The sequence below is a fragment of the Erpetoichthys calabaricus genome, chromosome 5 (assembly GCF_900747795.2).
Source record: "Erpetoichthys calabaricus chromosome 5, fErpCal1.3, whole genome shotgun sequence".
NCBI lineage: Eukaryota > Metazoa > Chordata > Cladistia > Polypteriformes > Polypteridae > Erpetoichthys > Erpetoichthys calabaricus.
In genome coordinates this window covers 117,001,826-117,017,698 of record NC_041398.2, presented here as the reverse complement: position 1 = coordinate 117,017,698, position 15,873 = coordinate 117,001,826, and the positions used below count along the sequence as shown (strand labels likewise).

The following is a 15,873-nucleotide window of genomic DNA, read 5'->3' as shown; positions in this document are numbered from 1 at the left end:
TACATACTCATCTGTAACTAAATAAAGACTGATTGATTGAACTATTCCTGTCTTTCTCGGGGGTTACTTCCACATCAACAAAGAGAGACTGTTTTTCACTGTTTTCTTTACTATTTTAGGATTCAACCTCTTTTATCTGTACTTGGTAATGTTTTTAGTAGTTTGGGTGTTTGTTTTAATGATCAGGTTTTTATCTATGGTGTTGCTTAATTGAGAGCAAAAAAGTATGTTAGCAGGTTAGGAATTTTTTTATTGGGCCAAGCAAAGCTTGCCATTTATGTCACTAGGAAGGAAAAGATTAAGAGTGATAGAGAGCCTGACTTGCTGGGTTTCTTTAAGGTACAATTAAAAATAAGAATTTTCTTAGATTACAAGTTTTATAACATGACCCACAATTTGCAAACTATTATAAAATAGTGGTGTGTAAAGAAAGTAATTTGTAAAATTGCTAATGAGGAGTATGTCAGAGTACACAGTCATAGGTTACATAGGATTTTCTCTTTTTTTGATGTTTTGTTGCTTTTTGTATTGATTGTGTTTAATAAAGGTATATTTAAAACTCAAACAACTCTTTCTTTTTCTTTCTTTCTACAATTCTTCTCTATTCAATTATCTGAATAGAGATAGCTCTTTCTTATATGCCTCCGTTGGCATTGTGTCTCAATCGTGCACCGCCCCAATTACTCCACCAACCAGCTATATTTATTTATCCATAAATGTATTAAAATGTCCACCTTTTTCTGACCCGTGGACCTGCTATACCACAGGAAACCACTCAATTATTTCTTACTAGTACAAAATTTCCTCCTATGGAAAGGCACTTAGCTTTTCTATGGTGTAGCTTAAAATTGAAATAATCTCTGAATGTTTATCTTTGGCTACTATTGTTAAACACTGAAGTAGTATATGTACATAGGAGAATCCTTGGACATTTGTGAACCTAACTGTACTTATTTTTAATGTTATGTTCAAGTTTGGGATTATCTTTTGGTGGAAGACTTTTTCTTTGCAGCCCAAGTCATTACAGAATACTTTTTGCTCTTTTATTTTGATGTAGTTTTCAGTACCCCATGAAATGGATCAGGAATACTGTATTAGTCTTACTGAGTTAAATTGTCTTCTCTCCTTGCAAATGGTTTTATTTGATAAATAATATAGAAACTAATGCATGTCATAACAGAGCTTTTCCTAAACTTGTTTCCAAGGAGTTTGAAAAAAAGAGCCTATCTGCAGCATATCAAAAGAGAGTTTTATTATACAAAACCTGGGTTAACCATAAGGGGAAACATAAAGGCTCTACCATTCATTACATATTGACAGGGATCTTCTACTCGGCTACATGCTATATTATATGTTATATATTAAAAGCCTTCAACTCAAGAGAAAAAAAAGAGATGTCACAAAAATATGCGATTCTTCTGACAATAAACTTTATTTTCTTCTCCCAAAATGGAAGACCACACTTTGGCCTCTGGTTATGCTCTCTTAGCAAGGTACTCAGCAGCACAATCTAACCAATCAATTAGTATCTATATTATCTTGTTTTATTATTAATCGATAAATATCCAGATTACCTTGTTTAATTCCTCATGGTTTAGCACTTGTGGCAATATCTTTCGGAACCTTCTTTCTTTGTATTTCTTAATGATAAAGTTATATCGCTGTTCTGGCAAGGCATCAAAGTCCAACACTTCTTCTGGTGGTACATTTACGGCCCAAAAGTTGTTTGCATGTTTATTACCTATTACCAAAAAAAGCTGTACCAAACAATCAAGTTAACAAACATTAGACCCATTTTTTTTACAGTGGTTAAAGACAGAAGACTTTGTATTATGATGTTTTCAAACTTCTATGCTGTGGTATGTTGGAAGACTATCAACCACTAAGAATATCCACTCACGAATAACCTGCTCAAAAAGCCAGCTGTATTACAGGACTGGCCCTGCACTCAGTGGTTTCAATGAAAGAAAGCCAGTTAATGGCAAAATTAGATGCTATCATGACTAATGCTGCTCCTCCTCTCCATGGCACTTTCAGTTATAAGTCAGTTATAATTGACACATTTGCACAGGGAAACCATACATTAAATGTTCCCTGAGCATCTATCTGTCTTTCAGCATAGTATCTGCATCAACCTGCAAGATTATAGTTTTCTTTTTTTTGCATCATTATATACTGAAAAGTTGTATCATTTTTAATACTTGAATGCCATCTCAAATCTTTTGTGGATCTTACCTCTATTAGTTCATTGCTCCAAACACTGGTGTCTAATTTTAGACAATGAATCTTAGATTTATTTGACCCCAGCAGCTTGTGCTGACCTAAAAAGAAGATTGCTCAGTTAGAAAAGTAAATGTGATATCTTGTTGCCCATACCAATAGGCATTTAACTGAAATACAAAAAAGAAAAAACTATGAGGATCAATCCAGCAAAATCACTTTTAACCTTTAATAATGCTACACTCACTATTTGGATTGAAAAAAAGCTTGAACTTACAGTGGATTCAGAAAGTATTCAGACTTTTCACGCACTTTATTGTACTGTACATTTAACTTTAAATGGATACTTTTGCAATTTTTGCCCATCAATCTACACTCAACTTAAAATAACAATGTGAAATCATATTTATAGAAAGATTTGCCAATTTAAAAATCAAAAATTGAAAGTTTTGTGTATTCAGACCCTTTTCCGTGGCACTCCAAATTGTGGTCAGGTGCATTCTGTGTGTCATCCTTGAGATGTGTCTAGAACTTTACTGGAGTCTACCTGCGGCAAATTGAATCGAACATAGTTTAGAAAGACACGCATCGCCATATTTAAGGCCTCCAAATTCACACTGCATGTCAGGACAAAAACCAAACTATGAATTCCAAGGAACTCTCTTTAAACCTCTGCAATCAAATTGTGATGAGGCAGAGGTCAGGGCAAGGGTATAAAACATTTCCAAACCTTTGAGTGCTCCCATGAGCACAGTGGCCTCAATAATTGTGAAATGGATTAACTTGGGGACCCCCAGGACTCTTCCTAGTTTGGCCATTTGGCCAAACTAGGTAAATGAGCAAGAAAGGCCTTCGTCAGGAAGTTGACCAAGAACCCAATAGTCATCTTGAAAGAGCTTCAGATATCTTCTGCTAAAATGGGACAGAACTATCAGAAGTCAACCTTTTCGGCCGCACTCTATCAATCACACATGTAAAGTGGCTAACTCCCACTTGAAATTTGCCAAACAGCATTTAAAGGACTCTGGCTGCAAAAATAAAATGATTCTCTGGTCTGATGAGATGAATTGAACTCTATGTGCATAACTTCAAGCACTAATAATGCCATCCCTAAGGTGAAGAATGGTGGTGGAATCACCATGCCATTGGGTTCTTCTCAGCAGTCGGGACAGAGAGAATGGTCACAACTGAGCAAAGATGAATAGAGCCAACTACTTAGAGGCCCTTGAAGAAAATCTGCTCCTGAGTGCAAGCAACACTAGACTGGTGTCACCCTTAAGCGTGACAAGCATACAGCCAAGAAAATGCTATAGTGGCTTCAGGACAAGTCTCATACTGTCCTTGAATGGCTCAGCCAAAGCGTAGACTGAAAACTCATAGAACATCTGTGGAGAGACCTGAAGATGGCAGTTTATAGATGCTTCCCATCAAGTCTAATGCAGCTTGAGAAGATCTGCCAGGAAAAATGGGATAAACTGTCCTAACAAAGGTGTAAAGCTTGTAGTACTGCCAAAGGGGCTTCTACAAAGTACTGAATTAAAAGTCTGAATACTTACATAAATGAGAAATTCCAGTTTTTCATTTTTTAATAAATTGGTAACATTTTCTGAAAACTTTTTTTTACTTTGTCATTAAGGGTTACTGAGTGCAGACTAATGTGCAAAAATGTACAATGTGTATAATTAAATGTACAGCACAATAAAATATGTAGAAAGTAAAAGGGTCTGAATAAACTCCTTGTGCATGGGAAAGGAGCTATATAAATAAAATGTCTTTATTATTATTATGCATCCACATTAGTAGTAATAGGTGTTCCAAAATAAAGACATTAATAAAGCATTAATAACTAACACAGGAATGTTTAAAGATATTTGAAATAATCATTTTACAGTTCCTAAGTTGAATGACCTGTTCCTGAGGCACCTGTTGTGCTCCTGCTCTGAAAGCTTGTCTGTGTTTGGTATTAATTGTGGGGGTATGATCAAGAACCTTAAGGTTGCTTGCGAAGACTAAGACTTGAAGGATATTTACTGGTAAAGGTAATTGAAGTTGTTTCTCATTTCATTGAACTTTCTCTTGCTTTTAATTGTCATTTTCATATCATAAAAACATCACAAAAAGTTTTTTAGATGAGTGCCTATATGATTAAATAATAAAATAATAAAGTGAATACTTATGCATTTCAAATAACATGATAAAAGTAGTAAAGCTTTCGACTGTCAATATCAATTCCATTGAAATGTTCATTTATTTTTGTACAGAAATAAATCAGCTTGTGTCTTTGTAAGAAAACATAACAATAAATGGACTTACTTGACAGTTCTTTTTTGATTGTTTAAAAGAGTGCTGCTATCAAGTACAGCAACATCATTACATTTAATCTGTAACAGCCAAATCCAGTTTTTATCCCTGCATAGATTTACAGGAAAGGTACAGCATGCAGACCTTTCCTGGGGACATATTTTGGCCCCGTTTGCCATTATATCTCTTTAGGGAACCTTATAGGCTAATTTTTGAAAATGATTCTTATTCAAAACAGTTTCCAAATATACTTATATAAAATAATCAACTATGGTAAGATTGGAGAGGTATTGTTTTATCAACACAAGAAACAAATTGGAAGAATGCAGAAGTATGAAGCATGCACGATGTCAGTGGTGAAAAGCTTACTTAAGGATTTGTAGCATGCACTGCATCTTATATTTAAATGAGCCACCTTCATACACTCTAAAATTTAGATAATGTGAATCACAGCAGAGCACAAAGAGGGGAAGCATCACATGAAGCGTTGCACCTCTGAAAGCAGCGTAAGGTGACCAGTGAGCCTAACAGCTCTCTCCAAAATAGGATGAATAGTTAAAGTTGCTTCAACTGTACATTAGGTATTCATTTTAACATAATATAATGGGGATTGGTTCCTGCCTTGTGCCCTGTGTTGGCTGGGATTGGCTCCAGCAGACCCCCGTGACCCTGTGTTCGGATTCAGTGGGTTGGAAAATGGATGGATGGATGGATAATATGTAAATAAAAGACAATTGCTTCTTTGGAAGACTATATGCATTCATTTACTATTCTTAGTTGTGCAAGTACTCTTGTCATAAAGAACCCTCAAGAGGTGATGGTTGCTGCACAGCAATTGGACTAATAAGATGAAAAACAAGAAACACATTTTGGAGAGAGTGGTAAACAATGGGTGGCTAATAGACAGACTTCAAAATATCTACATCTATATGCCCCTACCCAGAAATATATTACCACTGTTAAACTCAGAAATATTTTCACCAGCACAGAAAACTCCTGCATTAAAGTAGGGGCAAGGAAGTCACTGTAGATCTTATAAAAGAGATTTTAAAAATCAGGATACAATTAATGCTGATTTGAGGGGCAAAGGAACAGCTTTTAAATTTTAATTTAAGTAAAGATATGAGATTGGAGTTTAATTTATCCTTTTCTGCACAGCTGTTTATAACATAGAACAATATCACATACAAATAAATTAAGTTAAATTTGCAGAATAGTGCTATTATAAAGGAGATGTGCAAATGTATATAGCGTACACATAAGCATCCACACACATACATACATACATACTCACATGGTATTTTTTTTTAATTTTGATGTACTTTATTAATCCACAAGGAAAAATTGTCATTTTGCATGACCTTTGGAGATAAGAGAGCTGGGTCAGGCATTGTACAGTGCCCCTGGAGTACCTTACTCAAAGGACCCAATGGAGTTGGATCTCTTCTGGCAATAATGTGATTTGAACTAGCAACCTTCCAGATACCAACAAAGATCCTTAACCTCAGAGCCACCACTTCACTCTTCAAAATGTATTAAAAAACACACAAATAAGTGAGAAACAAAGGCTAAATTATTGGTTTGAAAGGGATATAGCTCTGGGAAATAAACTGATTAGGTGTCTATTAGTTTTAGTATATTTTTGGAACAACTGATGACCTAAGTTAGTTGAGTCTGTGGTGATCCTTAAACATGGCTTATGTCACTAGATGCATACAGGTCTGAAACAGATGGAAGAGCACAGCCAAATATTTTTTCAGCAGACCTCAAAACATGCTGTAAAAGTGGACTATTGCTGAACCAAGCCAGACAACAATGGAGAATGTGATCACACTTTCAATTATGGTTTTGTAAAACTGAACTAGGATGGCCTGGGACATATTTAATTTCATTAATTGGTGTAAAAAGTACAACTGCTGCTAAGCCTTCTTAATAACAGAAGTGGTGTTAATCTTCCAGATGAAACAGTTTGTAGTTGTGCCTAAAGATTTGAAGACTTACAACACATGAAGAATCATTAATTTCTAGATGAAATTCGAAAATTCGCATTTAATCTAATGTGTGTTATAAGAATACATAAAATATAAAACAGATGAATTTCTGTATATCACTCAGACTAATAGAAGATCTACTGTATCTTGCATATGAACCCCAATTAACCTTGCAAATGAAAGACAAACATAACCATTATCATGCCTTCAAAAATGCCTTTTAAAATATAAAAAGTGTGTATGATATGGCCATGTAAAAAATACAATATCACTTTCTGTGCTGGTGTCTGCTGAAAATTGTATTTTTTTAATCCAGCACCAACATTTATTTAGTTTATATTGCAAAATGCCTAGTAGACTAAAGCTACTCCGTTTCTCCATACAAAAACTGTGCATCTTAGTCAGCATCAATATTATAAATGCTCCCCTTTAGTCATAACTAGTAATTGTCACTCAAGCCCACAGAATGCAGACAGCATATTAAAGAAGAGAGGTTGAAGTAAAGCTAATTTTGATGTCAAGGGATGTTTGCACTTGGGTCATATTTTAGATGTGATTTGAAAGCAAGCAGAGGAAGAAAGCTGATATTAAGTCAGAGAGCAATGCCATTTCAAAGAGTTTAGTCTTTATTACCTGCACACTTCTTACAAATGACAACACAGAGATTGATGGATGCCCATTCAGGGTCTGGGGCACGGCAATCTGCACAACTTCTATTGGATTCATTGAACCAAATCTTCTCAGCTACTTCATAATCTGAGAGCGTTTCTGCTATTGATTCCTGGACTGCTTCAATCCACTCCTGTTTCTCTTTTTCCGACTCCACTGTAAAGCTGTAACAATTGATTTTTTTTTTCTTTATTGATTTGATTTTGCAACCAATTAAGCACTATGTACAATCTGTTGTATACATTTAACATGGTGAACCTTACAAGTCTGCATGGTCTTCATATTAGCAAGTGCCAACTAATTTCTTTTTAAATTCATTAAAGTTGTTTTACTGTTCTCTCCAAACCAGCCTGTAAACCTTGAACACAGAAATTAAGCATCAATCAGAGGCATAAACAGCCGTAAATCAGTTGCCAAAGCTGCTCCTTTGTCAGGAGTTGTGACAATCCTTCAGTCATTAGTCTGTGCTTGGCATGCAATCAGACTACAACACATTTATTGCATTAACTTTAAAACAGATCTATGTGTTTCCATGGTGATCTGTTCAATCATTTGGTTTTCATATTGTCAGTAAGAGTATAATTAAAAAATTGGATAAAAGAGCTTATAGTTTGTTGTAGCACATAAAAAAAGTTTTGCTAAAAATTCAGAATGGGCTTCATATTCTGAATAAGGCAATGGTATACTTCTGCATTGTACAATTAAATATGCATTAACTATCATGGTGGTGACATTCACTGGTAAACAGTTTATGATTTTTTCTTTATCTTTTGCATACCACTAGCTAGTAAACAGCAAATAGTAGACTAAAAGGTACCTCCATAATCCTTAAACATTACATACAATTTCACATTATTTAAACATTACTATTTTCTGTAGCATCAGTTAGGTAGTGTAGCCAATATTGTAAAATACTCATAGAAAACAACATACCAACAATACTGCCAGTATATATAACTTTTTAAATCGATTGCTGAAGACTACATGAAGGTTGTACACAGCATGACTGGTTTGAAAAAATAAATATATAAATAAACACATTCGGGACCTGTTATGCTTAACATGCTGTTTTCACTTTTATGTATCCAGGAATGTTCCCAGGAGTAAAGAATAGGATTTGCATAAGGGAAAAAAAACATTTCTACAATATAATTTAGCCGTTATGTCTATTAACTGTTAGCAGGATATTGATTATAGTTGTTAAAGGGTGAAGCACTACAAAAAGCACCTTCGATATTTCCCACATTCATTTCTTAGAATGGCAAATATATTTGTAAATCACTAGAGCAGCAATGCCTAGAAGCAATGTTTGAAAGAAAAAATGTTGCTGGAAATTGTCTTTCAGTCCTTTGTTTTCCCTGCCAGTGATACAGAATACACTTTTAGTTTAATGAAGAAAAGACATGTAGAACACTTGAGATGCATTTTGATACTACATTGAAAGATATATGTGCTCAAGTTCTAGCATAGGTTTATTGTGATATTGGAAAAAGGAGAGACAGGTAATCCCTTAGGCTAGTTACCAAGCAATAAAGCTATACTTTGGACAACTTAATTTTTTTCAGGGGTTTACTTGGGGGCCAAGGAAGATATACGTATAAAGAAGGATAAATTATGACACATGAAAATGGTCTGATATAGGAAACAGGGCCTAGTAAAAGACAAGGTAGTCTGGTCTATAGTGAAGAAGAAATGTTACTCATTTTACCATTTTTACAATGACTGCTTCATTCTAGCGAAGTGAATCATTTTGTGCAGCAACCCAGACACTAGGAATCTGCCATTCATGGTTTATAAGGTAATCTGGCTTGTTGCTTTGTGATATGTGGCTCTAAATACTTCATTGACTTACTTTACTGTATCAGTGTTGGTCCTACATTCAAATTTAAAAATACTATTTAAATATTCTATAATGGTACACCTGTTCTTCTTTTTACCTGCTACATCAAATCAATGGACAGCCTCTAATATATATACTGTATTACAAATGAAAGAGGCATTCATTGCATCTGTCTGTAGCAGTGCTAGCTGGAAATGTACCTCAAATACCAATTTAGATTTTATAACTATATTCAGGATGATGATGGCCATTGCAGTGCAAGATTTTAACAAAACAAGCATATCTAAAGACAGCTAAATTCACCTGAACACTACCAAAGAAAAAATCATTATAAAAGAAGGAAATTTCTCACTGGAACAAGTTCAGACTGGTATGTAAAGACACAAAAACATATGACTAAAAGAATAATGACAAGTTTAAATATATGTGGACAATGAGTATTTCTGCTTTAATCAATAAAGCAAAAATAAAAACACTTAAAACATTATGGTATCAGGGATGCATTTCCTGAAAACAATCAATCTTAGTTAATAATGAACAAAATAACGAATAACATAGGTAAAGAACAAGTGAGTTTTACAAGTGTTTCCCAAAGCCCTTCTCTGTTATCACTTTCCCTGAATTTGCAGAAGGTTCCCCAGCTGTGGAAAACATCCTATATGGTCCCAGTACCAAAGAAAGGCCATTCCAGTGACCTTTTTCACTGCTACACCACTAAACACAGATTTGTTGCACTAGGGCTCTTTTTCACTGCTACATCACCAAATAGTGGGCGGTAGCATAGGTATGCCGCGCGGTGAAAATGGACAGAGAGCCGAAAAAAAGCAGTCACGTCTGTCGCCTGGAGATGCTTTAGTTTTAAAAGGTCAGATGTGTAAATACTGTTTCTATACTACTGGATAATACTGCAAGCCAAGTTGTACTTGTTTTATTTGTTTTCAATACAGTGTAATGTACCTGGGTACTGTGTAATAGTGTGACGACATTTTGACTTTATTCTCGACATTTCCACTTTAATCTTGACGCTTATGACGAGAATATATTCTTTTGACTTTATTCTTGTAATTTGTCATTAAAGTAGAACATCGTCAACTAAACTTCATCATAAAATGAATATTTAATTTACTAGATTTTCTCAAACCCCGTCATAAGTTATATAGCACATTAAATGCTTTGTGTTAAGTGATTCGTTCAGAGATGGGCGCAACTCTGAATGGATGGCATAATTAAACATGTATAACGAAGATATTTTTAAAGTTCTGAACACTCCATGGGCTAAGTTTAAAACTAGTTTTAATTTCACAAAGACGTTTATCGTGTGGTGATTGGTTATGTGGTTATGTGGTGAAAGAAAAAGGAAGGATAGGAACTGGGGTTTTGGTAGCCTACGTCAGATAGAGACAGCATGCATGCAATAAAGATAGCCCGCTCAGAAGAACATGCATTGAATTCTGTGTTTGTGTCTCCGACCAGAAGATCACAAACCCAACATTTACACAATATTTAAGTTAAACCTGTGCAATAGCTATTCATACATCCAGTTTTTTGGAGCCTCGTCACACCTGCCATAAAGTTCTCTACACACTGAACATACACCTGGGGACCCCTTACTGTGAGGGAGCAGCACTACCGCCTCACTACCGTGCATGTGTAATACCTGCTTTAATGCATTTCATCATGAAAATGATATCAAGTATTCATCTTAGCATTCTAAATTTTCAGAAAGCAGGAATATCATGAAGTGAATGGATTCTGTATGGTGATCGCTGTCTTCTCTTAGTGCGGAGAAAGTCAGTTTAAGAAGCGTAGTGATTAACCACTGGGTCGGGGAACATAACACAAAGCATTTAATGTGCTGCATTAATTTATGACGGGGTAAATTAAGTAATTGATTAAACATTGATTTTAGGAAGAAGTTTAGTTTACAACATTCTACTTTAATTATGAAATAAACTTTGAGAATAAAGTGGAAATGTCGACTTTAATCTCAACATAAACGACGAGAATAAAGTGGAAATGTTGACTTTAATCTCGACATAAACAGCGAGAATAAAGTGGAAATGTTGACTTTGTTCTCGACATATAGTTTGTTTTTTTCTTCCCAGTATAGCTTAGCTTGAAGCAAGGTCCATATTAATGCAGTTTGCCTAAATGATGGTTCAGCTGGTAAAGATGTCATCACCAAGTTGCACTTGTTGTATTTTATTTTAATTTAGTGAATACTGTGTAATGCACCTGGGCTTGAAGTCTTGAAGTAACTGTGCAACTATCAGTAATAATACTATTATTTATTTTATTGTTATTATTTATTAGTTTAAATATTATGCAGTTTAATGATGATAAAGTTGTTTAAAAAGTCACTTTAACGTGTCAGTGGACAGAGATTGTTAACATTAACAGAAAGTGTAGCTGGTTTACAAAAAATATTTACTATATTTACTATTTATTCCTTTTCTAAGACATATTCGGTGCAATACAATTTTTGACAAGCACTTCTGGATATTTTACTAAGTCTAAATGCCTCTTCGTATGGTTGAAAATATGTTGTCAAAATTATAGTTTGTTTTTGCAAAATTTGTTCAATAAAAAGGTTCTATATTTTGACTGCATCTGTCATGCAATGTGATGCCTTCTCCATTAGTGCCACCCCCTTGAAAACTATCACTTTATGGGGCAATGCAAAACTGTATTAATACTTGTGTACACATTAAAATGGTTTTTTTTGTACAATGTACAATACTCTTGACAGTGGAATAGGTTATTCTTGGCCAGTAATTGCAGTGGAAAATATGGTTAACATCCACTCATGCATGGGGAAAAAAATACTGTCGAATACCGTGAAACTGGGATAATTTAGAAAAATACCGTGATATAGAATTTTGGTCATACCGCCCACCCCTATTCCACAGAGCCTACTCCCACTTGGACAAAGACAGCACCACAGTCAGGAAAAATGTTCTTGGACTTTTTCAGTGCTTTTAACATCATTCTGCCTCATCAACTACGTTAAAAACTCATGGATATCTTAACACCCTCACAATCTCCTGGATCATGTACGTCCTTGTTTGTATGTACAAACAAACCCTGGGCAGGGCGCCAGCCCACCACAGGGAACACACACACCCACACACTAGGGCCAATATAGGAACGCCAATGCACCTAACCTGCATGTCTTTGGACTGTGGGAGGGAACCGGAGTACCCAGAGGAAACCCACGCAGACACGGGGAGAACATGCAAACTCCATGCAGGCAGGACCCGGGAAGCGAACCCGGGTCTCCTTACTGCGAGGCAGCAGCGCTACCCACTGCGCCACCGTGCCACCTCTAATATGCATCTAACTATTGATTTGAATTGGTACAAATGAATTATTAAATGAATCCACAGTACAGTTATTAAGTTAACTGAAGAAGCTGTTGACAAACTATTTATATTTTTCAGGTAACTAACATACCAACATTTCCATTCATGTTTTAAAGACTGCAGTTCCCAATTAAATTGACCTTTGCTGTCATAAATAATATAAGCCAATTTCAGTCTGTCTGGTATAAACATTTGGGGCATAATCAGTGTTAATGTTTGCAATGTGCCATCTATTTAAATATAATATAATGCATATAAGTAAAGTAGTAGTAGTATAGCAGTATAATGCATTGTACTTTTCATTACCATAATGAGCACACTGTAAATTTAGCATTGCTGTTGGGAATCCTATAGCAAATGCCATATAAATGAGGCCAGAGACTTAATGAATGAAAATTTAAACAGAAAAATATAGGAAATAAAAAGACTGATATAGGAAATATTAATCTCATTCATATCCATTAAACATTCTGGTGATCTTCCCTCATTAATGTAGCAAAATGAGATGCAGAATAAATCATGTAAATAAATAACAAATTCCATTAACAGCTATAAAGAGGGCATGGTGGCCTCCAAGGACCTTACTTTGAAATCCCCCCCTATCATATGATCGTCTACTTCACCCTATGTAAAAATGGGCTCAAATGGGATTATCAGCTTCTTTGTTTCATGTCATTTTTTTACTTAAAATTTCTTGTTACATTATAGTGCAGTTCTATATACCATCTGCTGGAATAAAAAAGGAACTTTATTAGTACATACAACAAAAGCCTTAGAATTGGCTTGTGGAGAATAACATCATTGAATAAATGGTGATGTCATAGATATTGCACAGTTCAGTTACATTGTTGAATTAATTTCAATTAAATGACACTTATGCACTTTGATTTAACTTCTAGACCAATATATGACAATTTATTGTGTACTTGCCTGGGAAGTAGTAATTTATAAATCCCAGAGGCAAATTTTAAATACAGTGAAATTGGATTGACAGTTACTGACAATTACTGAATATGCAAGTCACACTACAGAAAGGAAATAAAGATGACGTTAAATACTATTTATAATACTATTTTTGGACTATTTTTCCAAAGAAACTTATTTGTGATTACACAATTTTCTGCATCTTTTTATAGCCTTCTGTATGACTAACAGAAATATACATTTTGGAAAGCAATAAGGTAACCACTGGATAGTTTGTAAGAGATGGCAATGGGTAATGGCACTACCACAAATGCATAGGGCAAGGATAGGGACTACAGAGAGTCTCTAGAGAACACAGACTCATAATATGCAATATGAGAAGGCCTGAAGATTCCTGTGTGAAAACAGTAGGGTACTGCCATAAATATAAGAGGGTACTTGAATAGAAGCATTTCCTTGGTTGCTGGGAGGCAGGCAGCCTAACTGTGGCCACACTTCTCAATGACAAAGAGTGAGCCTAGTGTTATGATGAGCTCCTCTGTTAAAAATTTTAAGGGTTTTATTTGGTCTTCATAAAGTACACATGTACTGTAAACTATGGTTCTATATCTTAAGGAATGATTTCCAATGCTTTTCTTTTATTCTGAAATAAATTTAACTATGATAAAAAATTAACAGCATACTCCTTTGATGCATTTGGTTTTTCTTATGTGCGTCACCATTTTCTGATCCTATTACTTTGAGGCATCATCAGCTCAACCATATTGTATCTGTATTATTAGGACACTTCAATCAATACTGTAGCATGGAAGATAGTCGGGTCACTTTCCCTTTGAATGCAACTAGGAGTGCCAGGATGCCAGAGATTACTAGCCTGAGGTCCCTAAAGCAAAAATGATGGTTTCCCTTGCCTAAAGCAGATTTTATATGTGGGCCTTAAGAGAGTTTGTGGAAAAGATTTAACAGACCTTTTTTTCAATTGATATGTGGTCAGAAAATGAGTCTTTGACAGAATACAAAAGTGAAAACGGTTGGCCATTTCTAATAATATTTTCAACTTTGATTAAAATGAAACAAAAATTAGTTTGAGTCTAATACATCTAAAGGAGCACAAGCTATTGCATTTTATCATCTAGCAATATTCTGCAGTTTATGATTTAGTCATAGACTGAAAAATATAATAAATTATACTTACCAAAAGTTTCTAAATGGTGTGTTAATCTCAAAAGATTTACGTTCAAGATCTGTCACTGTAGCTATGTTTAGGTTAATACACGTGATGCCAATGCCAGTAATGGAATCCTGCATAGAGAAAAATACAAAAATGGTCTTTCAAAAGTAATCAGTTATTGACTTTATTATTTTTACAATCCAGGCCAGGATTCTGCTTTAAGACAGCAATGCTGTGCCAACCCAAATAATTCAATGTTAAGAACAATAATTTTAGTTAGCCAGTATCCAATAAACCACTGCTGTTTTGTTTTGCTTTAGACATGAAACATAATATGTTAACTGTACCCACTTTTTCATATAGTTCTATACTAAATGCTTTAGTATTAGACTTAAAAAAAATGTCATCCATTTATAAACCAGAACGTCTAAAAAAATATACAATTGATTTCTTTAACATTTAAAAAATGACCAAACAGATTCATTAATTGCCTTTTCTTTCTTTGTTTTAAATTTTCTTTAATTGGTGGAAGTTCTGGGAAGTCATTACCTATCCTTACATCACTAGGTGTAAGAAAGGAAGCATCTCTGTAACTGGATGTTAGTTTAATATAAGATACACACATTTACAAACATGTTTACTCATAACATTCAAATTAAGAATCTCTAAATTAACTAAATGTGCACCCATGGTATGTGTTAGGAAGACAAAATACCAGGAATAACCCGAGGATTCAAAACCATGTATGATACCTGGACCTCAGTGGGAGCAATATACTGTGTGTATATATATATACACACACATATATATATATATATATATATATATATATATATATATATATATAATAATATATTATATATATATATATATATATATATATATATATATATATATATATATATATATATATAAAAATATTGTGGGTAACAGCATGGACACAAACAGGAAGACACTGAAGGTTCCAAACCACACACACGTTTATTGTACATTATTTACAAGTGAATATCCAACAGCACACAACCCAGTGCCCCAGCACTAAGCACCCTCAGTCCAGGCCTCTGTCACAATGCCTCTCCTTCGCCGCCTCCATTCCTCTCCTCCAAGCTACGTCCACTTCCACCCGACTCCAGCTGACGAATGGAGGGAGGCGGCCCCTTTTATAGTTCAGCTGGACATGCTCCACGTTCCTCCCGATGAACTTCCACCGGCACTTCCTGGTGTGGCGGAAGTGCCAGCTGAGCACCCGGAAGCACTCCAGGTGTCCCTGGTAATCCTTCTGCCAGCACCTCTGGGTGTGGTGGAAGTGCTGACTTCCAGGGCACAATATATATATATATATTGTGAAAAGGCACTATATAGGCACCTGACCCAACACACACTGGACATGGAGGC

At 35.0% G+C, this 15,873-nt stretch overlaps 1 protein-coding gene across 1 annotated transcript in view; it reads right to left on the bottom strand.

Annotated features, from left to right (window-relative positions):
• arap2 (ArfGAP with RhoGAP domain, ankyrin repeat and PH domain 2) overlaps positions 1-15,873 on the bottom strand; it is a 468,505-nt gene that overhangs the window by 219,141 nt on the left and 233,491 nt on the right. Inside the window, exons 10-13 of the mRNA XM_028801993.2 lie at positions 14,503-14,609; positions 7,146-7,345; positions 2,236-2,321; positions 1,575-1,757 (exon numbers count right to left, since the gene is read on the bottom strand). Of these exons, the coding sequence (XP_028657826.1) occupies positions 1,575-1,757; positions 2,236-2,321; positions 7,146-7,345; positions 14,503-14,609 (576 nt within the window). The remainder of the gene's footprint in view (positions 1-1,574; positions 1,758-2,235; positions 2,322-7,145; positions 7,346-14,502; positions 14,610-15,873) is intronic.